Genomic DNA, 24,805 nt, shown 5'->3' on the forward strand with positions numbered 1-24,805 from the left:
TTAATGACCCTGTCTCTCCAGGAAGGTGAAGGCGCAGGCCGCAGCCTCGCTACCATATTAGCTTGATAGGTAGGTGCAGCCTCTGAGAGGCATCCGGATTTCTTAGGCTGCTGTCCTGCACTGAGGAGGCCCAGTAGGGGCAGGGTCAAAACGTGTGTTTGTGTGTGTGTGTGCGTGTGCATGTGTGTGTGTGTGTGTGCACGTGCGCACATATGTGCCCCAGCCTTGACAGTACATGTGGGCGCGCTCTCTTCCTTAAGTTCTCTGTACAGAATAATAAATGCCCGGCGAGCCTCACGGGGCGCTGTCCCCATCCATCATCAACTGTTTTACAAGGACTCTGTGGAATCCATAAGTCTTATTTTGGGAGCTTATTGTGCACGCTGGAAAGAAGGTACAGTCTTCCGAACGCCGCTCTTTGCTTTGTTAATTTGGATATTTTACGATGATTTTGATTAATGTGTTTATAAACTGTCATTGTGACGGAAGCAGAAATGAGTGATCATGACCAGAGCAGAAATATCTCCAACATGAAAAGATGATGAACGACTCTGGTTGCTGTGTTCTCACCCCGGCCTCCCCTGTGCAGGCTCCCCCGGCTTCCAGCGGAGGTACATGGTGGATCCTGGCTTCCTGAAACCGGGTGAGCAGCGCTGGTTCACCCACTACCTGGCTGCACAGACGCTGCAAGTCGACGTCTGGGATGGAGACTCCTTGCTCCTCATTGGATCTGCTGGCGTCCACATGAAGGTAACGGCCTACCCAAGGCATAGGGCGAGCACTTGAGTTATGTGGGACAAGTCACTGTTCAGCCTGTCCCCTCGTGGCAGGGCCGCACTCTTGTTTCCTCACAGCAAATGGTGCAGTGTCCTCTGCCCCTCTGAGGGGAGTCTTCTCCATGGGGCTGAGTTCTACAGCCATGCTTTTCTTGCTGAGCTTCTCTCGCACACTGGCCTTCCAGGGAAGGCTACCTCTGTCCTTCCAAAGTGATGATGTAGGTCATCTCAGGGCAGGTACCAGTGGCCTGTCCTCTGCGGTGCCTGGAGCCAGCCCGTCAGAGGGCGAAATGACTGAGGTATGGGGAGATTAGGCATCCTATTGGCAACAATGAATGGGTTTCTCCTTCCCTTCCTATACAAGAATCGAACCCAGGACCTTGTACATGCCAGGCAAGCACTCTACTACTGAGCTACACCCACACCTCTGAACCATACGCTATGATTTTAGTTAGAAACCTCTGACTGCTCTTCTGCCCTCTCCCTGTGCTGCGCTGAGACCCATCACTCCCCCTTGGACTCTCTTCCCAACTTTCTCTGTGTTGTGAAGTGAACTCCAGAGGACCAGCATAAGATCACCATGGAAACCTCTGGGCTGGCCTCAGCCCTGTGCAATCATGGCAGCCGCCGAGGTCCCTCCCGGATCCCAGCCACACTGTCTGCCGTGCTCCCCGCTTTCACATTGTTCCCTTCTTTTCCCTCTCTTACCTTGTCCTGCCTTTGCTACCCACCCTGTCACTCAGCATCCCTGGCCTCCGTGTCCTTTGTGAACATGGTGTTCCTTGGGTGGGATGGATGGTGTGTGGGTGCTGGAGGCAGGGTCTGCAGGTGAGAGGAGTCAGGGGTGACACAAAGGACTTCACAGGGCAGCCAGAACAGCGCAGTGAGAGTGCGGCTGGCCCCAGCCACACATTACCTTACTGTGTCTGTCTCCTTGGAAATTCGTGTGTGTGTGTGTGTGTGTGTGTGTGTGTGTGTGTGTGTGTGTGTGTGTGTGTGTGTGTGTGTGCAGATCCCCTTAGAGGCCACAAGAGGGCAGTGGATCCTCCAAGGCTACAGCTATAGGCAGCTCTCTGCTGTGAGTTGCCTGTGGGTGCTGGGGCTCTGAACTTGGGTCCTCTGGAAGAGAACAAATGCTCTTACCCCCTGAGCCGCCTCTCTAGCCCCTCTGCTTAAGTTTTGAAACTGAAAGGCAAAGAAGAATCCTAGCTGCGCTTCAGGGCTTTTTGTGTGGCTAGAGCTGGTGGCCCCCAGGCCTCTTTCAGGGAGAGAAAAGTCACACACTGAGAACCCTCGGAGCTGGGATTCTGGGCTTTCCCTACCTAACACTCATGTACTTGTCCTCTGGGTGCCTAGTGTCACATCCCAAGCAGCAGAACGAGGCCTTCAGATGCACAGAGCAGCTGGGACCAGCAAGACCTGCTCCTCACAGTGTGTCTGAGAAGCCTTCCATCTAGAGGCATTGTCTTTGCAGTCAGCCTTCCGCTGTGACAGGACTTGGCGCCTTGTTGGGCTCACATTTCCTTGTTTCCTGCAAATGCCAGCTGCTGTTCCTATATTTCTGGGCCATTCTCCAAAGGCCTCGTCCCATTTTCCAGTATCAGGGCCTCTTGAACCATGGATATATGTGCACTTGTGTGATGTGCATTCGTCACTGGGCTGGCAGCCTCCAAAGTGCGGAGCAGCTTAGGTCTGGCCTCTTTACTCCCAGAGGATGTGCTCTCGTGGCTGTGGGAGAGATTCGGGGCTTACAGAAGCCTGGCCTTAGTCTGGTTCCATACTTCTGTCCAAGAAGCCCCAAGGCACATAGCTGACAAGGTCTAAGCTGGCCTGAAGCCTGTGTTCCATCACTAGACCCCCAGCCTTGCATGGGGCCATGCAGAGGCATGGAGGTTGACAGCTGGAGAGGCACCCTCACGAGAGCCCTACTGATGCTGTCCTGGGGAGGCCTCTGTGCCACTCCCTTTTTTCATCCGCCTCACCTGGCATTTGGGCTTCATGCTGTCTCAGCCCGGGTCCAGAGGTCCAGAGGTCCCCATGTCCCGTGGCCCCATCTGGCCCCGCCTCCATCAGCCACACTGAAACCTGAGTTCTGTCCTCGTGGGCCCTGCTGTGCACCTTGGTCTGGGTCCCCTCTAGAGGTTATCTTTGCTCTGAAATTCTGCTCAAGTCCAGAGAGGGTCATGGCCAGCACCTGCCTTGTTGGCTGGCTCCTCTCAGGCAGCTGCCAGGCCCTCGGTGCTCTGCAGTGGTGCACCCAGTGTTTGTTCCTGGGGCAGACTGGGCTGTGCTTTGTTAAAGCTGATGCCTCTGAGAAGCCGGCCTCTTGCCTCATCTCCCCTTCAGTGTGGCAAGGGATTAGAACTCTGTAGACGGTGCCCTTCATGGGCCTGCCTTCCGCCTCCTCCAGGACCTCTCTGGGTGGGCCAGGAGCCGCCCTCTCTATACATACTGTTGGAGGTGGCTGTGGTTAGGCCCTGGCTCTTCTTCAGCACTGTCTCTCTCTCCCTCTGTAGCACCTCCTCCGCCAAGGGCGGCCAGCTGTTCAGGTCTCACATGAGCTGGAGGTCGTGGCCACTGAGTATGAGCAGGAAACAATGGTGGTGAGTGGCGATGTGGCTGGCTTCGGCAGCATCAAGCCCATTGGTGTCCACACGGTGGTGAAGGGCCGGCTGCACCTGACCTTGGCCAACGTGGGTAAGAACCCCAGAAGCTTCAGCTAGCTCACCTGCTTCTGTGCCATTTCTCCAGCACAGCAGGGGAGCGCCACTGTGGGCACCCCACACTTTGTAGGAAACCAACAAGATTTGGGTGAGCACCTGCGTTGGTAACAGACATTCACTGCCTGCTTTCTGATGAGAGCTTGGACTAGTCACAGGATGACTGTGTGTCAGGAGGGATCCTAGTTGGGGCCTGCTCACCAGAAGAGAGCTGTCATGAATTCTCTGTGAAGCTCGGGAATGGCATAGGGAGGAAAACATTTCTTCTCAGTTCAGTGACATTGTGTCAAGGTGGCTCAGCAGAGCGGGCTCAGCAGAGCGACTGCGCATAGCTTGCTCATGTTACTGCCCCTATTTGGACCAGTGAGGGCAGCTGCGTAGGATTCTAGGCAGGCGCTTGGTGGACCGAGAGGCTGAGGGGCTGGTAGACAGAGGTGCCAAGGTGTAAGGCCAACACTGGTCCTGGGGGGAGGTGGGCCAGTAGGGACCCTTCAGAGCTAGCAGAATACTCACCGAGTGCACCCCGAAGGGTGGGTGAGTTTCCTGGTAAAATCGAAAGTGCAAGACTGGTTGTGGAGGCCATTGCGAGGATGGGATGAAGATCTCTGCCATTGTATTAGGGATTTTTCCATTCCTCAAAACCCAGCATGGTTTCAAGTCCCGGAGCCCCACGGGCCACATCCAGCGCGTGCTGAAGCACCGGTTTCCGGAGCAGCGGTGGCAGAGTAGAAGCGCACAGCTCATTAAGTCTGGTTGGAGGTTTCTGGCTGCTTGTTTACAAATGTAAATCCAAGGCAGCTTGGAAAATAGACAACATGGAAACAGCAAAACTCAATTAGGTTCTGGCTAAATAAATGAGGCTCCCGTGAGAAGCAGACTTTACCCAGGAGTCCGTGCAACTCGGGGAGCCGCAGGATGTGCCCAGCCCCAACCCTGGCGGACCACAGATGTGCAGCGACTCCGGGTTTGCAAATCTTATCTCGGAAGAAAGATGGGCTCTGTTATATGTTATCTTAAACTGTCATTTTCATACTTTGCCTGCAAGAGGGAGATAAGGCTATAGGAAGAGCCCGGAGATAGCCAGCACAGGGGACGCTGATGCGCGCTGCCAGGGAAGGACAAGTGTGCCGCAGCACCGCGGTGGGGCCACTCCCTCCCCTCCTTGTTAGGTAGGGGAAATGTACGGCCTTCAGTTCTTTATAAAACCAGTCATTCCATCCGGTGTAGCGGTCAGGTCTTAGCAAACTGAATGCCAGCTGTGTGAAACTTCAGGGTGACAGACACAAAGCCTGCATGCACCTTGGCCTGGTGGCTGGGAGCTTCATTCACAGCAGGACGGCTGCATGGCCTAGTACAGAGCTCTCCCAAACCGGCTTTCCTCTTCGCTCTGGGATTTCTCCTCCCGGACTGACTGGACTGACTGTGGGCTCTTGTTGCTGATTTTTTTTTTCATGCTGTCTTTTGTCCTTTAGGGATCAAATGACCCACAGTGCTTTCTCTCACCCACCTAGCGTGCTGGTGAAGTGGGCAGGTCAGGGAGGGGCCAGCTGGGAGCCTTCCCGGGAGGCAGGCAGCAGGGCTGATGTCAGGTGTCTGTGTCCCTGGGGCCTGCGGTGGCAAAGTTCCAGTTTTCGAGTGTCCAGGTGATGAACCTGTGCTCTGGTGTGGGGCCGACGCCTGGTAGTGGCCCGCTCTGCTTCTCCCGTGGATTGCTTTCCGAGCCCTGTGTGTCTAGAGGGTATTTCTACCCCTGCTGTGCATGAGTTGGTGTCCCCAGTGTCGCCTTCTGTCCCCCAAGAAGGGAAGAAAGTCTGGGCCAACTTAGCATGGCAGGTCGAACCTGATGGCAATGCCTTCTGTGCTGTTTCTGAAACATACGTGGAGGTGAGTTCATCTCACACGGTTTATTTCTGTCATCGACAAACCGACTCTGTATGGGTGAGTGAGGATGACGCAGGCGGCACAGCACCAAGGCCAGCAGAATCCCTTGTCCCCAGGGTGACCGTGTGTCCAGCTCTTCTCACTGCTGCAGCTGTCGTCACCGCCCACCCTCCTATGACCCTGAGGTCTAAGCACCATGGCGACCCTACCCATGCCATGTAGATGAACCTTGACCTTAAAGTATCTTCCTTAGTCTCTGTCTCCTGGGGCAGTGCATGTCTGCCGGCTTATCGTAGGCCTGTGTCACCATGGTAGGACGAGGATAGATCAGAGGCCTCATCTGGTCACCAGGTGATGGTGGCTGGGAAAGTGGGGAAAAATCCTGAACTTGCTCCCCTAGTGGGACAAATCCCCTGCCAACTCAGAGTGTGCCAGCTGCATGTCCCCACTGCTGGGTGACAGGCATGCTCCACCTTGGAGTGATTCCTTGGGATGTGACAGAGAATAGGCCACAACCCCACAGTCCACCCTCTGCACTGAAGTCACATGGGAGAGAGCAAGGGTGAGGAGCCTGGATCAGCTCTGAGTGTGTGTGTGTGTGGGGGGGCAGGACAGGGGTGGTGGGCAGAATGCACAGCGTAGGTGTGCTTTGGAGCTGGAGTCTGGGATGTGACTCACTGGCTACGCTCTGCCTCACCCCGTCTGAACGATGCCTGTGGACCTGTGGGCCTGTGCTCAGATGCTGCCTCCTCCGGGCTCTGGCCGCTTTTAGCATCCTCAAAGTGTAACCTCGATCTGCCAGCAGGCAGCATAGCTGAGTGGTCTCTGGGAACATGCATGTTCTGAGGCCCCTGTTGCTCTGCAGAAGCCTCCACATGGAGTCCGGTGTGCCTTCAGAGGCCTGTCCTAGAGCCTCAGCTCTCCCAAGGCATCTGCGTGGTTGTCTGGGGACTAGGAACTGTGTGTGATCAGATGGAGAGCACTCATGGGCAGGAGGGACCAAACCTGTAGAAGACAGAGTGCTCAGACAGATGCCCGCAGTCCTGTTGCAGGGTGCATCCAGTGTGCAGTAGCAGACACAGGGCATACTAGTGGGTCTGAGAGCGCAGAGGCGTCTGCATGCCGGGCTCCATGTGGGAGAGCCGATGTGACCCACCAGCCCCCACTTTGGGCCATCTTATGAGGGTCCTTTTCCTTAGGTCACACGTGTGAGCCGAGAGCAAGAGGTTCCAGCTCGCTGCCACCATCCAGGTCTCGGGTCATCTCTAATGATGGAGCCAGCTTCTTCTCTGGGGGAAGCCTCCTCATACCAGGAGGCCCCAGACGTGAGTTACAACTGTGGTCCCATGCTGGTGGAACATGGGGGGGTGTGGTTCAGTGAGGCAGAATCCTGTGTGTGTGTGTGTGTGTGTGTGTGTGTGTGTGTGTGTGTGAATGTGTGTGTGTGTGTGTGTGTGTGTGTGTGTGTGTGTGTGTGTGTGTGTGTGTGTGTGTGTGTGTATTCACATTGCCATCCATTGCCCTAGTGTCTGGGCCCAAGATTGGCTGGTTGTGTCGAGCTGCGGTCCCCAACAGTGGCCTCAGGGAGTTTAAAGGGCTGCTGAACCTCTGAGCTCCTCTGTGTTTGAGCTCTGCATCCAACCATGCTGTCTTACAGGAAGATGCTAATTCTGCTAATTACTTAAGTCTGAGCTGTTCACACAGGGAAGAGATGAGAAAGCGCATGCGTGAGTGAATGAGTGCCCTCTGACCAGCACGGGGAGCTGGCTGAAGTGAGGGTGCATTGTGGGAAGAGGGACCGTGGAGTCAGGGGCCACGCAGCCGCTGCCACAGGCAGCCCCAGACAGAGTTCCCGGGCAGAGCCCATGTTTCCCGGGTGGAGCTCTGGATTAGAAGTCAGGCAAGACCTTGAGAAGTTCTAGGTCCTTCTTGTGTTTCGGGAAGCGTGGTCCCACAGGACCCCTCCAGAACCTCGTTGCTGGTGGCTTTGGAGCCAGAGGAGGCATCTGTTGGGGTGAATGTGCTGATCCCCGGGCTCCACTTTGAATCTTGCTGTGAGGCTGCCCCCAACCGGATGTTTTCTCCTGGGCCGCAGCCAGGGACTGCTCAGGCCAGATTCCAGGCTGGGCTTCCTGCTCCGAATACAAAGTGCTTGTTCAGGTGACCACTGAAGATGTCTAAGCCAACTTGTGGCATCGAAGACAGTTAAGTGAATTTAAAATAGACCGGTGGTGAGAGGCCTGGAAGCAGAGAGGGCGGCGGGCAAGTAGAGGAACTGCCGTGCTGTGCCGCGCAGAGTACTTCAGCAGGAGGCCTGTGGAGCGAGGCTCTGGGAAGCTCTGCCGGGCTTGGTTTTTGAGCAACCTGTCACCTAAGTCTCAATGTAGGACCCCCCTTCCCCCATTTCACCTACACCAATTGGAGTCTTACTGTGTCAGCAAGTGACATGGTCTTGTCACCGGCACTGTGAGCCCCAGCTCCATGCGGGAAGGGGCACAGGCAGTGTTTGCCTGCTGCCTGCAGTCTGTGGCCAGTTCAGCGTCTGCTCATCATATCCAAGATTTGAGCCTTTATCTACAGGAGGTTGCCCACTCCGGGGCACAGGTAGCCAAAGGGCAGTTGAGAGCAAGACAGGAACCAGGCTGGCTCCAAGACTGGGCTGCCGGGAGTTTGCTCCCCCCTAACCCCCCCCCCCCCACAGACTGATGCAGATATACCCGAGAGTCAGGCCTCAGCAGCAGTGACCAGTCGCATCCCCACCTACGTGAGGCCACAGTTCAGAAGAGGGTGTAATTGCGCAAGTATAAACCCACACAGATCTAGAAAATCATCTACTGGTGTTAGCTAAGGACTAGGGTTAGGGTTCCGTAGGGTTGAGGGGCTGTTGTGAGAGACCAGGAGCTTTTCCCCCTGACTCTCCCTCTGGCCATTTCTATAGGAAAACGTGTGGTCCAAGCGCAGAAGCTGGCTGACGTGGACAGTGAGCTGGCTGCCATGCTGCTGACACACACTCCAGCCAGCCAGGGTCCCCAGGCTGCAGGTGGGGAGGCAGATGCTGTGCACCAGCGCAAGCTGGAAAGGATGCGGCTGGTGCGCCTGCAGGAGTCCGGAGGGGAGTGTGACAGTCGCAGGATCAGCTTGCTGGTGAGGGAGACATCCGCCACTGCACCTTCATCCTCACAGGCTTCACCCCTCCCCGCAGTCCTCTCTCACCTCCCTCTTACACCCTGTGTCCTTACTTCAAACCAGTTCAAGTCCAAAGTCCGCTTAGGCAGCTAGCCTGCCCCCTCTGCCAGGTCAGCCTCCTTAACTTCGGATCTGAGGGACTCGGGGCCCCTGGAGCCCTAGCATAGGGGTGGATGAGCCCTGCAGGGTACCCTCACCTTATAGTGCAAACTGGAGCACACATCACTGGAGAACCCCTGCATTGCTAGGGCATGAGGCAGGAGGGCAGAGGCAGGAGGGTAAGGCAGGAGGCAATTAAGCCCCACCGAGACTGGTTGTCAGATGTGGACCCAGCCCGAGGGCAGCTGGATGCTCGGCTATCACGCTGGGTTTGCACCTCCTCTTGTGGACTGTCGTCCCAGACAGGCTCCTTGTGGGGTACCTGCTGGGTGAGTCCGGTGGCCATGTGGGTCTTACTTACTTGATAGCACTGTTCCTAATTCCCGTATGCTGTGCCTGGTATCTTTCCCTGGCGGTTAAAGGGCTCTCTTAGGAGCATGTGGGATCTCCGAGCAAGCTGGGAGGTGGCACTGTGACCTGTTGGGAGAAACAGAGATCCCTGGAGTGTGGGAGACAGGCAGTACTTCCAAACCACACGGCTAAAGAAAGGGAAGCCGGTTTCCAAAAGAAATCCGCTGCCTCAGCAGAGTGGGGGAGGGTGTTAGACGTGACCCCTCATGTTTAACAGGCCCAACAGAGTGTCCGTGCCCAGCACTCACGGGACCTGCAGGTCATTGATGCCTACCGGGAGCGCACCAAGGCAGAGAGCATCACCAGCATTCTGAGCCAGGCCATCACCACCCACCACACACTGTACGTCACACTGGGCACAGCTGAGTTCTTCGAGTTTGCACTTAAGAACCCACACAACACCCAGCACACGGTGGCCATCGAGATCGACAGCCCCGAGCTCAGGTGAGAGCTGCCGTGCAGTCAGCCATGTGTGTGTGTGGGAGTCTGCCTCCTCTGGGCTGATGCGCCTCTGACATGGAAGCCAGGCTGGCTGGCCTGCGTCCCCTCACAGGAGAGTCTGGGTGGTGGGTACATTGGCTTTGCACGTCATGGTCCTCACTGTTGTCCCTGTCCCTTTAGCATCATCCTGGACAGTCAGGAGTGGAGGTACTTCAAGGAGGCCACCGGCCTGCACACGCCCCTAGAGGAGGACATGTTCCACCTGCATGGCAACCTGGCACCCCAGCTCTACCTGCGGCCCCGAGAGACTGCCCACATCCCCTTTAAGTACCAGAACTTCTCTGTGGGCCCACTGACTCCAACACAGGTGTGAAGTGAGCCCCAGACACAGCGTGGAGGCGCTGTCCAGCCGGATGGCAGAGGGGTGGAACCCCTCTCTGTATGTGCAAATGTCCACACTCCCTGTGTCTGCGCCAGGGGTGTAGCCCTGATGGGTGCCTGCCCCACTTGTCACTTAGCACGCACTCCTTAGCAATGTTGTGTGCAGTAGCCTGGATCCTTCTCTCTCCTGGTGGGTGCCAGGGGAGGGGTGCGCCTGCCACTGTCCCTGTGCTGCCCTTCCCTTGCAGCATGCACTCCTCAGCATGGAAACGGCAGAGGTGTTGGGAAGGCACACACCAGCCATGTGTCGGTGTGAGGGGGTGCTGATATTGAAGGAGTGACCTCTTTAATAGTTAGGCCTACAGCATCACTTGCGAGGGCCCTGAGGAGTCCCAGTTCCTGCTGGCTCCATGGACAGGCCACAGGGCCCTGGCCGAGTCTAGTGGGTGAGGCTGGTAGGCAGCATCAAGCTGCAAGAGCAAGTGTGAGGACGCACGATGGTGCTCTGGAGCTCATGGCCCTGGCTGGCCCAAGATCTGATTGTCAACTGATTCGCCCTGACCCACGTGTGTCGCTCCATGTCTCCCAGGCCCCTGCTGAGATGAGCTCAGAGGAGGACACAGCGTCTAGACCCCTTTGGAAGTGCAGTGCCATGCCTACCAAGCACGCCAAGGTAGGGGGGCTCAAGATGACCTGGCATTTGTAGTCTTAGAGTGAGTTAAGTCTGAGTACCCCAAGCGAAGCATATGATGTTTGCTGTTAGACGTTTCGTCCTCACCCCCCCTCCTGTCTTCCTTCCTGGGTGGGGTCTCAACTGGGATAAGATATGGCAGGGACCAGGAGGCCTCCGCTGTGTCCAGACACTGGCTCAGCCCACGGCAAGGTCCAGCATGCATGGACCACCCTGCATCTTTTGTGCCGCCTTGGCTCTGTGTAGAGGAAGGTGGTCCTAGTGACTGCTGGATACTGCCCCTTAGACGCAGCTGTCATAGTGCATGGGCACTGGACAGCATTCTAAAGGTGTGTGTGTCTGTGTGTGTGTGTCTGTGTGTGTGTGTATGTCTGTGTGTGTGTGTGTGTGTGTACATGTATGATACATAGATGGGTGGATAGGTAGATACATAGATATGCTGTGGTTGACGTGAAGCTACTATGTATTCGAGTGTTAATTGTTTGCTCCCCAAGATCTTTACTGTCCTACGAGCCAACACACACACACCAAGTGATGCTGTGTAACCTTGCCTCAAAAAATTATCCCTGATTGGCCAATAAAATCGCCTGTACCTGAGCTGGGCGGAAGAGAGGTAGGCAGAGCTAAGACTGGAGGGCCTGGAGGGCAGAAGGATCACAGGAGAGAGAGGTAGGAGAGAGGAGCAGGTCGCTGTGGGTCAGTGTGAACAAGAAGCAGGTGGCCGGGAGGAGCTCGCTCTGAGGGCTGGTGTGATGGAGAGCAGCCGCCCAAACGGAGCATGTGCAAGTGTTCATGGGCTGGGAGGTAACAAGGTAGCTCAGGATCTGCCCAGCCCCAGTGTGTAAGGCTTATTAAAATTCTAATAGGTTTCTGAGTCATTTATTTCTGTAATAGTGGGTTAAATAATAACCGCTGCATTAACAGCCTTATGAATCAATATTAAATGTTAACAATCATAATTATTACAACATAGACGGATAGGAAGGAAGGATGAGGCGATCTTCCTAGAAATGAGCCTTTAGTCGCTTCCTCCGCAGCCTCCTGAGAGGATGTGCTTGGGAAGACCGAGGGTTTGTCACCTCTTTTTTATAGAAAATGCCTTTTGTGGCACTGTGGTCTCCCTCCTCCTCCCACAGACCTTGCTCAGTGCAGTCTGGCCCGCAGGCTGCCATGTCTCCGAGTCTCGCTGTGGTGCAGCCCTTGCACCGTGCCCACCAGGCTGGAGTGTCTGTGAGGACTTGATTCTCGAGCAGAGCCTTGGCTTGGCCTTTGTAGAAGGACACACACATCACTTTGTGCTGCAGATGGTGGGCCTTTTGCTCAGGCAAGAAGACCCTCTTGAGGTCCCTGTTTCTGCAGTTTCCCCCCTTTCCTGGTTGTTGGGGGGCAGCAGCAGCATCCCGCAGTGCCCTCTGCAGCTACAGCCCTCACCAGGTCTCTGGTAGCTAGACACTTAGCTCAAGTGTTAGTTCTGTGTAAGCCAAGGACGTCAGGGTTTCTCACCTGACAGCAGCCACGTAGCTTCTGGAACTCTCTGGAGTCCCTGCAGTTTGTCTTCTCTGGCTCTTTACAGCCTTCCTCAGCCTCAGCTCCTACCCCTCACTCTGCATCCAGCGTTCCCACCCCCTCCCTGCTGGGACCACTCTGAACCGCTGAGCTAGCTATGGCTGCTCTGGCTTCTCCTGTAGTTGTCACTGCTCAGGAAGCAGCTGCTGCTGCTGGCCACTCTGCTGCTGTGGTCAGCTGCCTGTCCCAAGGCTGCCTCCCTTGTGGCTCTGATGCTTCCACAGCCTGCCAGATACTGGTCCCCGCCTCTTCAGCTAAGTAGCCGGATGGTCTGCTGCCTATGCAGCTCAGGAGCTGTTGAGCTGTTGCCGCTCCCTCCCGCCCTGCTGTCTACAGCTCCTCCCGCCCTGCTGAAGGCAGGCAAGAGAGGCCCTTCATGTGTTCTCCTGTTGCTGGGAAGGCAGGTCGGGGTGTCTCCAGCCAGCTTTAGGTTAGCTTTTAAATTGAAGAATGTTTACAGGAATCTGGATTTAAACTAAAATAAAGTCTATTTTCAGGAAGATCTCCCCTCCCCTCCGTTTCTTCTCAGCATGTCTCATGTGTGCTGCGTGCTTGTGTCTCTGTCGACACTGGTACTGTGTGTGCACCTGTGATGACAGAAGTGCCCGCCCACTACACTACCTGCCCACTAGCTCTTCTGTGTAGGCAGGTGGCTTTGCACCTGTTTGATAGAGGGAGGTTTCTATCTCTGGCCCCCTTTGGTTTAGATATCTCATTTCCCATGGGGATCAAAAGGCCTATGCCCCGTGCTCTGTCCCCAAACACAGCACCTGTTGCCACCGTGAAACCCGGAGAGGTTAAGGATAGACCCTTCTGCACACACATCCCAGCCTGTGGAGACTTTAGGGGTGCGCCTCGCATAAGTCCAGGGTCTGTGATGTCTGAGTGACCCCCAACCTGGGTCCAGTCTTTTGATTCCCTCATCTTGTCCTTACAGAGGCATTTCTGACGTGTCTCTGTCGTCTCCTCCTGTGGGATGACGGTGAGAGCCACAGAGCCATCACGTGCCTGTCTCCGCAGGTCCTTTTCCGGGCCGAGAGTGGCCGGCCCATTGCCGTGCTCTGCCTGACTGTGGAGCCCCAGCCCCACGTGGTGGACCAGGTCTTCCGCTTCTACCACCCGGAACTCACCTTCCTGAAAAAGGCCATCCGCCTGCCTCCGCGGCACACACTTCCAGGCAGGTCCCTCATGTTCCTGTGGCCGCCGTTGTGCGGCTTCAGCTGATGGGGAGAGGGGGCTCTCCCTGGTGGCAAGGGGCACCCTGAAAGTTCTGACCCGCCTCCATGGCTTGAATAGAAGCTTCCAGCTTTCTCTGGGGTGAGAAGGTTGATCCCACCGAAGGTTCATGGCTCCCATGACCCAGATCTATCTCTGTCAAGCATGAGGGGGCGTGTGGGGTGGTGCTGTCCTCACGGTGGCTCAGCTTCGCCATTCCCTCTGACTGACAGCTTGACAGGAGGCCGAGGGTGGTGCGGGGTCAGGGTGGCGGCCTCTGCGTCCCCAGTCAGGCCTCGTGTGTGCGCTCTGGGCGAGTGGCAGAGTTACCCTTTCTCTACTTCCAGGCGCTCCTGTGGGGATGCCTGGTGAGGAACCCCCGGTCCACGTTCGGTGCAGCGACCCAAATGTCATCTGCGAGGCCCAGAACGTGGTATGCCATGCATATCAGCCCCACCTTGAACAGCTGCTCCAGGGCACTGCCCGCCCCCATCCCCACCTCATTCCCCACAGCCTCCGTTGGAGCAGGGCAGGAGGTGGGGGGTGGGCAGGGGCGGGCTGCCCTCACACCCTAAGGCGGGCTTTGCCAGGAGTGTTCAGGTTTTCTGCTAGCGTATCTGTTCCTTGATTATCCCAGTTTAAATTGTAAGAAAAGGCATGAAACAAAATGAACTACGCGTGGTAATTGAGGCACTTACTAATTGCCATTGTGCAGAGGGTAGGGGCGCTAACTGTATTATGACTGCTTCGGAAGCCAGAGAGTCTGTGGAATATAATTATTGAAATCAATATAAGATCAAGAAGCTATGATTTTCTCATTCAGTGAGCAAAACAGTGAGACCTGACTAGCAGAGACAATGAAGTCATTGCATGGGGGAGGGGCTGTGCACACCTGCCTTGCCTCGCCCAGCTGCAAGAGCCTGGCCGGGTGTGGCAGAGCAGAGGAACCAATGTGCCCCTCTGTGGTGTTTGGCAGGGCCCTGGTGAGCCGCGGGATGTGTTTCTCAAGGTGGCCAGCGGTCCAAGCCCGGAGATCAAAGACTTCTTCGTCATCATCTATGCGTAAGCACAAACGCTGGGACCTGGGCGAGTGGTGGAAGCCAGGCCCGTCCGGGGTGATGTCAGCGGGCCGGGCTGTCCCCAGCCTCTGTGAGGATGGTGATGAGCGCGGCTGGGCTCCGAGGCTGTCCGGCCTTCATGGTAGCACGTCCTATCCCAGAAACGTACAGTAGCCCAAGAGATGGATGTGAGGAACCCTCCATGGAAGAACAGTGCTGCTTTCTGGCCTAGAGCCCAAGACAGCTCTCACCACGCGCCCCTCAGTGGATTTGCACTGAACGCTGACAGTAGCTAGAGCTCAGCCCACCGTTGGTGGCCTGAAGATTGGCCAAGCCACACCTTGACTTCTCACACAGAGAAACAGTTCCAGTCAGGGCCCTTTAAAACTGGAGCAGCCTAGGATGCCTCCTGTAGGGCTCTGACAGTGGGGGCTGTGGGAGTTAGCTGTACTCAGGGGTGAGGGGCTGTGCCCCACACATGTCGTATGAACGTGTCTCAGTGGTTGCTTGTAGCAGCCTGTGAAAACACATGTCACCTCGTCCTGTTTTATGGTAATTCCATGGACTCTCAGAGGTGAGATTTGATGTCAGGCTCTGAGCTCAGGCCTGTGGCCTCCAGCCATCGTCCCCACTGCCCTAAGGCTTGCCCTTGGAACATTGTTTGATTCCGTTTTTCTGAGCTGCCTGCCTGGACAAAGTTCACATTTTCATCATCTGGCATGCTGTTCCCAAGAGCCCTGGGCGCAGACAAACACTGCATAGCCCCAGCTTGAGAGATTCCAGGTTAGGGAAGAGTGGCTAGCCCAGCCCAGTGCACAGGGGCCTCGTCCCCTGCAGCCCTTTAGCTCTGCCTGCAGCCACTCGGCTCTCAGCCCCCCTGAAGCCCTCCCTGGCGAGCCTCTTTCCCACCAATGCTCTGCTGAGGATGTGTGGATGGCCCCTGTCCTCTGCAGGGATCGCTGGCTGGCGGTGCCCGTGCAGACATGGCAGGTCTGCCTCCACTCCCTGCAGCGTGTGGACATCTCCTGTGTCGCAGGACAGCTGACCCGTCTGTCCCTTGTCCTACGGGGGACACAGACTGTTAGGAAAGTGAAGGCCTTCACCTCGCACCCGCAGGAGCTGAAGGTATTGGCCCTTCTTGGAGGTGGAGTTGGGGTGTCTCTGCTGCTCCGAGCCCAGCCCTACCTGGTGTGTAGAGGCACAGGGATGGTGAGGAGCACCAGGCGGCTGGTGGCAGCTTTCACAGCTCCTCCCCACTGAGCTACCTGTTAGGAAAACTGTCTTTTGGTGGGTGTGGTGTTGAGGACGAGGGACTAGTACATACCCCCAAAGGCTTTTAGGGTTACTGAAAGGTGGTTCCCAGGAACTGCCTCACCCAGGAGGGCTGTGCTCTGACCTCTTCCTTGTCCTTGAAGACAGACCCTGCCGGTGTCTTTGTGTTGCCGCCCCACGGGGTACAGGACCTGCATGTGGGCGTGAGGCCCAGGAGGGCCGGCAGCCGCTTTATCCATCTCAACCTGGTCGATATGGACTATCACCAGCTAGTGGCGTCATGGCTCGTGTGCCTCTCCTGCCGCCAGCCACTCATTTCCAAGGTCTGTAAGCGATCGGACTGGGCAGTGAGGGGAGCAAAGGCACCATAGCTCTCTTTGGGACTCAGCTACCCAGATCCAGGGCTCTGAGTGGGGCCGACTGGGGCAAGTCCCCTCTGGGATGGTTCCAGAAGGCCAGTCTGACTTGTCTTGGTGGATATCCCAGGATCTGGGGCCAGGTGGAGCAGCTGTGGGGCCAAGTGGAGCAATTGTGGGGCCAGGTGGTGCAGCTGTGGTGCCAGGTGGAGTAGTTGTGGGGCCAGATGGAACAGCTGTAGGCCAGGCGGAGCAGCTGTGGGGCCGGGTGGAGCAGCTGTGGGGCCGAGTGGAGCAGCTGTGGTCAGAATGCACTCAGGTTGAGCCAGTGGTCACTGTGTCTCTGTTCCACTCCCTCCCCAGGCCTTTGAGATCACCATGGCAGCAGGTGAGGGGAAGGGTGCCAACAAGCGGATCACTTACACCAATCCCTATCCTTCTCGGAGGACCTACCACCTGCACAGTGACCGCCCAGACCTGCTGCATTTCAAGGAGGACTCCTTCCAGGTGCTGCCTCCACAGGCTGGACATAGTCTGCTCCCAGCTGGCAGGCTCTAGAAATCTGGGGACACTTTTGCGTTCTGGGGAAGTGCTTCGGGTGGCAGGTAGCACCTCATGGCCTTTCTGCCCTCCACTGGAAGGCTCTGACCTCCAGTGTCAGCACAGGCCTGTGGATTTCCTCTGAGGAAATGTGACTAAACTGTGAGGGTAGAAATGGGTGATGGAGTGTGGGACCTGGTGAGGGCACTGTCAGCGGGACAAGGGCTCTCTCATTCCTTTGCAGAGTGGTGCCTGGGAAAGGGGTACCACTCACCTCTTCACACAGTCCTGAGTGAGCAGCGGCAGCAGCCCCAGGCCTGTGTGTGGCTGTCTGGTCCTCACAGCCTCCATCACTCCCAGGTGCATGTGCCTGAGGTGCAGTGCCTCACCCATGTGACCTGTCGCCTGTCTTCTCACAGTTCTAGAAGCTACCACAGAAGAGGGAGCGGGCGCCTGGGGAGATGCTGAAATTCCTGTGCTCTTGCAGGTGGCGGGAGGGGAGACCTACACCATCGGCTTGCGGTTTGTGCCAAGCAGCAGCGCTGGGCAGGATGAGATCCTGATCTACATCAACGACCATGAGGACAAGAACGAAGAGACGTTCTGCGTGAAGGTCCTCTACCAGTGAGGGGACAGCTGCGTGGCCAGTGCCCATCCCAGAGTGATTATCCCTGCAAACCTCTCCTAGCCTTGCAGTTGCTGTGACTCCAGGACCAGCCTGCGTAGCCCGTGGAGTGGAGGGAGGCGCCGTTCCCGTCACAGCATAATGTCTCAGCTATGCTGAGAGTAATCCCATGAGCGAATGTGGCCTCCAGCAGTGACCCCACTCTGCCTGTGGCACACACAAGGCTGTTACACATCACACCTCTCAGGCTGTCATTGTCTGGAACAAATTGTGTTTTATAAATCATTCCCAATGATGAAATTATGTTTTTCTTATTATATTTTGTATGAACATAATATATTTTAATTTGCTATGTATTTTATAATGGAATCCTTTTGTATGTTTTTTTTTAAAGTTATTTAATGAAGCACTTCACTTCTGCAGAGTCTCTTCTGATGTTTTCTGGGGTTCCTCCTGCAGGGTTGTTGGAGTGTGAGGCCTGCAGTGCCCAGTCCTGAGCAGGAAGGAACTGCTGCCCTGTGGCTGGCATGCTGCTCCTGCCCTGGCATGCTGCTTCTAAGGTTGCAGCTGTGGCTGGCATGCTGCTCCTGTGGCTGGCATGCTGCTCCTGAGGCTGCAGCTGCAGCTGGCATGCTGCTTCTGAGGCTGCAGCTGCGGCTGGCATGCTGCTCCTGTGGCTGCAGCTGCGGCTGGCATGCTGCTTCTGAGGCTGCAGCTGCGGCTGGCATGCTGCTCCTGAGGCTGCAGCTGCGTCTGGCATGCTGCTTCTGAGGCTGCAGCTGCGGCTGGCATGCTGCTTCTGAGGCTGCAGCTGCGGCTGGCATGCTGCTCCTGAGGCTGCAGCTGCAACTGGCATGCTGCTCCTGAGGCTGCAGCTGCGGCTGGCATGCTGCTTCTGAGGCTGCAGCTGCGGCTGGCATGCTGCTCCTGAGGCTGCAGCTGCGTCTGGCATGCTGCTTCTGAGGCTGCAGCTGCGGCTGGCATGCTGCTCCTGTGGCTGGCATGCTGCTCCTGTGGCTGCTCCTGTGGCTGGCATGCTGCTCCTGAGGCTGCTCCTGTGGCTGCAGCTGTGGCTGGCATGCTGCTCCTGAGGCTGCAGCTATGGCTGGCATGCTGCTCCTGAGGCTGCTCCTGTGGCTGGCATGCTGCTCCTGTGGCTGCAGCTATGGCTGGTATGCTGCTCCTGTGGCTGCTCCTGAGGCTGCAGCTGTGGCTGGCATGCTGCTCCTATGGCTGCTCCTGAGGTTGCAGCTGTGGCTGGCATGCTGCTCCTATGGCTGCTCCTGCGCCTGGTATGCTGCTCCTGAGGTTGCAGCTGTGGCTGTCTGCACACCTTGCTGGGAGAGAAGTTAGCAGCAGCGAGCGGGTCATGAGGAACAGTGCCTATCCTGTTTATTGCCTGCCAACCCTGCTCCCCCGCCCCCTTATGCCCACTGCATTGACATTCCTCCTTCATAGGGAGTCGTGGTTTCTGGCCAACAGGCCCCAGGGTCCCCTCGGCAGATGCCTTAAATTGTCTCCACAAAAGAGGAGCCTGCCGTTTCCCAGAAGCCCTCCAGGCCCAGTGCAGCACCTGGCACATCTGGAGTGGCCTGAGATACCCATGATGAGGGTCTCACCACAGGCATAAGCTGTCTTAAGAGGTTTAATGTTTGTAAAGTGTCCTATCTTGGAATGCCTCCTTCTGAGCTACCTACACAGCCTTGGGAGGCCATGACAGCCTTTCCCTCGCTCCATGCGTCCCTCCTTCCATGCCTGGCCCTGTGGTGGGCTGCCCTCAGCCCTAGAGGTGGGGCAGGACCAGCAGCAACCACAACTGTGACTAGATAGTCTTCACGTCTCATTTCCTGCTGTTCTTTCTAGGGCCATATTCATCTCTTGTGGAAAGCCTCAGCCACAGGGGCCTGCCTTGGGCGTGGCAACAAGCCCAGGCTTGACAGCGCAGATGCAGGTGGGAGAACTGGGCTGCGGTCCTGCAGGCTGCAGGGAGGCCTGGGTCCTGAGGTCCCCTGTTACAAAGCGGCCTCCAGTCCCCAAGACTTGGTGCTCACAGAGACTCCAGACTGAGGGCAGTTGTCAGGTGTCTGGGGACAGTGCGAACTCTGACGTTGAAGGCTTTGCTGCTGTTGCTTCATCAGCACAGTGAGCCAGGCTGTGTGAGAACTGACGCTGTGGTGTGGATGCCACCCCAGATGCACCAGGGTCTTCAGATCAGTCGCTGTAACATTAATGCCTCTGTCCAACAGTAGGACAACTGCGTAGCACCTCCACTGGCCTGGACCATCTCACTGTTAAGGCGGGATAAGAGCACCACAGCTGAGCCTGAGTCTGGGCCCCCTTCCTCACCTTAGGCTCCAACTCAGCACCCTGTCACTCATTTGCCCCTGGAGGAGATCCCAGTTCTAACGCATCCCCATAGAGAGGGTTCCACAGGACACTTGGCATTCAGTGTCGCCTGCCCATGGTGGGTGCTCACTCTGAAACACTGCTGGTGGGACTTTGGCATCAGGAACAGGTGGCTGTTCCCATGGTTGGGCCAATGTGCCCAGATATTTTTCAGACACATCTGTATACAGCTGTGGAGCTAAGATGGCTGACCCTTATGCTCAGCCTCTGGCCAGGACACTTTGAGCGAGTAGCTCTCTAGGACGAGTGGGCCTGGTCCTGTGAGGGGAGGACTTGAGGGCCAGACTGAGGTCTCCTGGGAGGAGATTCTGCCTCCAGATGATGTTTGGGGTCCAGCTGAGGCTTCCACTCCCGAGTGTTTTCAGCCTGTTCCCCCATATTTATACTCTAATGCTCCACTAGCTGTGAGCCAGTTCCTTAAACAGATTACGTCATGAACACCCCACACTTGGCTGGCTCTCCGGATAGTCCCAGCACGCAGAGACAGAAGTGAGGAGTGCATAGAGCAGATGCAAACCTGACGGGGCAGCCAAGCCCTGTCCTGACCATGGCATCCTTCCATCACCTCTTCACACAACCATGGAATCTTCCAGAACATCTACGGAGGCGGGGCCACGAGAGTCTGCTCATCAGCTTTATGCTGGGCATGCCGGGCTGGACAAAGCCTCAGAGCTGGTGCTGGGTTCTAGGCTGCCACACCAGGAGACGTGGAGAAAAGGGTGCCTGGCTGCACCCAAGCCTGCTGAGCCCACATCCTACCTACTACACACCCTGAGGAGTGAGGAGAGAGCCCTCCCGCTCATGCCCTACACCCGTCCCCAAGACAACATGGACAGCTTAGTGCGGGGTGAGTCCCTATCCATCACCTGCAATAATAGCCCTTTGTGACAGGAAGCTGGGAAAGCAAGGCTAAAAAAATCAATGAGCGTTTGGAAACAGACGCTGCTGGAGACAACTCATTTCTAGAAACACTGTAGCCAGAAACAGGGCCTGGAGTTGAGACCCCCGAGGGAGGCCAAGGTGGGGGGAGAAGGGCGAGCAGCCAGATACCAGTTGGGGCAACTGCTCCTTAAGAGCAAGGGCATCCCAAAGCCCAGGCCCTTGCTGGCTTCAGAATGATGGTGGGTGTCAGGGCTGAACAGCCACCTGGCCCCTGCTAACCATCATAGTTGTCCCTCCAGGCCAGCGAGCAGGTATTTGCTACCCTATCCGGGAGGCGTATCCAGGAGATGGTCAGTCAGCTGATCGCTCTGCTGATTTACTCAATAGCCAAGTCCTAGGACGTGTGATGTCATGTTAGTGCCCACCCTCCCTTACTCTCTGCTGTCATTGCAACCCGCCCCTAGACTTACTGTCCCTCAGTCGTAACCCCAGGACCAGCACGCTCACAGTGTCCTGGGAACCAGGCAGAGGGACCCTACTGGGAACACTGCAGTCACAGACAGGGCAAGCGCACAGCACTCATGCCTTGTTGCCTATGGCTGCTCAATGTCTTTCCTGGAGCCCCAAACCTGCCCTCGGTATGGGGTGACACACCCCGACGGCGGAATGTTGCTGTTGTATTTTTTTATGGTGTGCTAAGCTGACAAACGGGGACCCATCGGAGCACATGCAGTGCCCCTGCTGCTCCAGTCAGATGGAAAGTGACAGCTAATATTTCTGCCATTGATTCCACAAAGGCCACACTATACAAGGACCCTGCACAGGCTGTGAAAGTAGGCTGGCTGAGTCATTTTCCAGGAATAACACCCAGCTCTGCCGACTCCCAGCTACTGTCATCCCAAAGCATCCAAGGATATAAGAGGTGCCTCAACTTTTAAAATAATTATTTGTTATTACTTAAAACGTGTGCATGATTTGTATGTGTGTGTTGGGGTGCACATGTCACAGCACACATGTGATATACCATGACACACATCAGAGAACAGCTTTGTGGAATTGAATCTCTCCTTCCTCCACTTTTACATCGGGATCAAATTTAGTTCACCAGGCTTGTGTGGCTTGTGTGACAAGCGCCTTTACCTGCTGAGCCATCTTGCCAGCCCCACAGTTCAACCTTTAACACTGTGACACGGATGTCATTTACTAAGTTTGTGCTCAAGAACCATACAATCGAGTTACAAACACGATAAAAAGAAAATAGCATTCTAAGTTTATAATTGTGTATTGCGTGGGTCATGGCTGCCCTTGGTCTCACGAGGCTCTCTTGGTATGGACTGGTCATGTGTGAAACAAGCTGCGCTCCCAGGGAGGGGCGTCAAAGCTCCAGGCTCCCAGGGGTAGGATGTGGCTAGAGTGTGACCCCTGGGACCTTTCTCTCTGCTTAGCATCTGGAAGCAGTGAGGTCCAAGGCTGGGGTGGTGTAGCTGACAGAATTGTGCCTTTGGATCTGTCACTTAGAAGTGGTGGCAGCCAGGAATTTCTGTTGTTCTGAGGGTGGGGGAGTCTGACCAAGCTCTATGCAGTGTGCAGGTGTTGACGTTAATTTTTAAACTCTATTTTATTTGGGGTGTTGAAGGCTCTACCTCCCTTCTGCCAACCCCTTAACCCTGGGTGAAAGAGAAAGAAAGAAGGTTGGGGGGCGGAGATGTTTAGGGTCAATGGCTTCTTTTGGGGCAACCAATCTCTGTCAACAGCAAACACAGCAGTCTCCTCCGAGCTGCCGCATTGAAATGTTTCTTTCCATCTGCCACACCGTCCATTTCTAGTCTCTCCAAACTGCCACATGACACACACCACACTTTCTCTCTGGGACCTGGTATTTAACTTCCTCATAGTCCTAGGCCACGCGCCTCTCCATGCTGTGTGAGGAGAGCCCGTTACCAGCCGGCAAAGACCACGCCCCACAGGAGGCAATTATCAGCTGTGGACATCAAACTGAAGCCCAAACTAAAATCCCACACTTGGGATTAAAACAAAAACCGTATTTACGTAACATGACCGAATTTACAAAGAACCCAAAACTTCCACTACAGTGCAGGGGCTAGGTTCTAGAAGGTGCCCAGGAGGGGTGAGGTGCCTTCACCCCGTGGTCTCTTCCAGGTGGAGGGAAGAGCCGAGTGGGATGCTCAGCACCTGCAGGAGGCGTTAGCTCTAGCTGAGTGTAGGATCACTTATCTTCCCACGGTTCTTGGGACACAGTTCTCTCATTCAGCCCCTGGCTTGAGAAGTAGGAACAGTGACATCTCTCCCAAAAGTCGCCATCTGAGTCAGTGAGAAGCCTAGCCGCCAGCCTCTGGGCACCGATGGGCTGAGGGTCACTTCGCTGCAGGCCGGATTCAGCCAGCCGGTCTGGGATGGGGATCCTGTGAAGTTCCAGGGCTGGCACATGTAAGTGCTCCACACATGGCTTCGTGAGTGTAGATGCCACATTGTACATAACAACACTGACAAGGGCTGCCACCCATCTGCCACGTGTTCATCTTGCGCAGGGCCTTGCAAGTGATGTTCCTGTCCCATCTCCTTCTCTGGGGCAGGGACATTTCCCGGGGACGTGGCAGAGTGCTTGGAGGAGTCCAGACTCCCATGGCTCAGCCTGGCTCACATGCTCCAGTGGTTGCTGTTAGGCTGCCCTTGCGCAGGGTGGTCTGTGCACACCTGCCCCTCGCTGATAGGCTCTTCCAGCCCTGTCTGGGGTGAAGGCTTGGGAAGCTGTTGCCGCTCTCACTGTCCCTGACCTCACTTCCCTCATTGATCTAGGTTCCACTGGATGCAGCTTTTATCTCCCTGGGCTCAGAGCTGCTGTGGGGGGTGGAAGGTAAGGGGGGTGTGCATCGGGTAGTTTCCTGCAACAGTGCCGAGAAACAAACACCTCCACATTCAGGCTTACAGTTTCATTTCTGCTCGTGGGTCTGAGGAGGGGAACCCGATCTGTATTCATCTCAGGCTGGCTGATGAAGTTATCCCCGGTAATGACACCGTGGTCATATCACGCCCTGCTTTCTGCTTGCTTGTGCTTTTATAATCTCACCATTTCCTCTGCATTGGGAGGGAAATTAGATGTTCGTAATGATCACATAAGTCTACAGATAGCGTGTCTACTCCTTTCCTCTCCAGGATGGTGGGAGGGAAGAGCCTGGACGAGTGGGCTGTCCTCTGATGCTTCTGCCATGGCTGAGGCCCTGATAAATGTGCCATTGGCAGTGGCCAGCGTGTCCTGTCAGAGTCCACCCGCTCCCCCAGGGCTGGAACGCAGGCGGGGGAGGCCACACAAGCTTATTAGCAGATCCGACCTAATAAAACACAGTTGTCAGTTTGACTCGTGCCTGCCACTGAGGCGAATTCTTCTAATTTTATTTTTATTGCCCTAAGATGGGATCCACTCATGGAAACCGGGCATGGAAGCTTCCTCCTCTGCCTCCCCGAGTTCCTGCGTGAGATGCCATTATCTCGGTTGGCTTAGCTAGCATGCACTATATTAGCTAGCAATGAAGCCTGCTGGAGCGGCAGAGGCTGTGCTCAGCTCCCGAAGGCTGCTTGACAAAGCGTTTGTGCCCGGCATGGAGCTCAAGTCTGCAGAAAGGGCCGAGACTTCAGTTAGAACACAGCTGCTGCGGTGGAAGCCTTACTCAGGGCTCTCTTCCTTCACTCCTAGGGAGAGGTGTGTGTGCCTCACCAATGATGGTTCCCTGGCCTAAGCTTTGGCCCTGTGATGGGGCCAAGAACTCCCTGGGAGGATCTAGAAGGAAGTAGGGAGGACAGAAGCCGAGATGAGGCAGATGTGGGTTCAGGGGCACATCTGCCCAGAACCCCCTGCTCTGACATTCCCTCAGATTTTGCCAGGTGACGCTTGGGAAAGTTCCAGAGAGCACTGGTGCTGATGCCCAACAGCAGAGGCAGGAGGAGGAGAGCTGGGAGAGACACTGCTCCCTAATCCTCTGCTGGGGCATCGTGAGGAAAGTTCAGAGAGCAGCTGATGTGTAATCCTAGAGGCTGTGCTCAGCTCCCCAAGGCTGCTCGACAAAGCGTTTGTGCCCGGCATGGAGCTCAAGTCCATGCTCAAGACTTGGGACTCAGTCTGGTAACCTGCTGTCTGTTCTGTGTTGCTCTCTTTCCAGGCTCCTGCTGTGAGTGGAGGCAGAGACTGTGTGAGCATGGTCAAGACTCTGGAAGGGGGTGTGTGAGACTGTGGACCCAGCCGAGCTCAGGCCTGGGTTTCAGAACTTCCTGGGGCTCAGCCAG

The 24,805-nt window shown here is 55.9% G+C and overlaps 1 protein-coding gene across 3 annotated transcripts in view; it reads left to right on the top strand.

Moving 5' to 3' along the window:
* Nucleotides 1–17,574, top strand: part of NPHP4 (nephrocystin 4) — an 89,138-nt gene extending 71,564 nt beyond the window's left edge. For all 3 annotated transcript variants that reach the window (XM_084786858.1, XM_084786859.1, XM_084786860.1), the window contains 14 exons: nucleotides 590–750; nucleotides 3,293–3,473; nucleotides 6,577–6,702; nucleotides 8,316–8,521; nucleotides 9,291–9,517; nucleotides 9,695–9,881; nucleotides 10,485–10,568; nucleotides 13,173–13,329; nucleotides 13,715–13,800; nucleotides 14,344–14,429; nucleotides 15,379–15,550; nucleotides 15,841–16,020; nucleotides 16,417–16,560; nucleotides 17,081–17,574. In XM_084786858.1, the coding sequence (XP_084642984.1) occupies nucleotides 590–750; nucleotides 3,293–3,473; nucleotides 6,577–6,702; nucleotides 8,316–8,521; nucleotides 9,291–9,517; nucleotides 9,695–9,881; nucleotides 10,485–10,568; nucleotides 13,173–13,329; nucleotides 13,715–13,800; nucleotides 14,344–14,429; nucleotides 15,379–15,550; nucleotides 15,841–16,020; nucleotides 16,417–16,560; nucleotides 17,081–17,221 (2,138 nt within the window). In that variant the 3' untranslated portion in view covers nucleotides 17,222–17,574. The remainder of the gene's footprint in view (nucleotides 1–589; nucleotides 751–3,292; nucleotides 3,474–6,576; nucleotides 6,703–8,315; nucleotides 8,522–9,290; nucleotides 9,518–9,694; nucleotides 9,882–10,484; nucleotides 10,569–13,172; nucleotides 13,330–13,714; nucleotides 13,801–14,343; nucleotides 14,430–15,378; nucleotides 15,551–15,840; nucleotides 16,021–16,416; nucleotides 16,561–17,080) is intronic.
* The last annotated feature ends 7,231 nt before the right edge of the window (nucleotides 17,575–24,805 follow it).

Source organism: Acomys minous, assembly GCF_964271855.1.
Source record: "Acomys minous genome assembly, chromosome: 6".
Taxonomy (NCBI): domain Eukaryota; kingdom Metazoa; phylum Chordata; class Mammalia; order Rodentia; family Muridae; genus Acomys; species Acomys minous.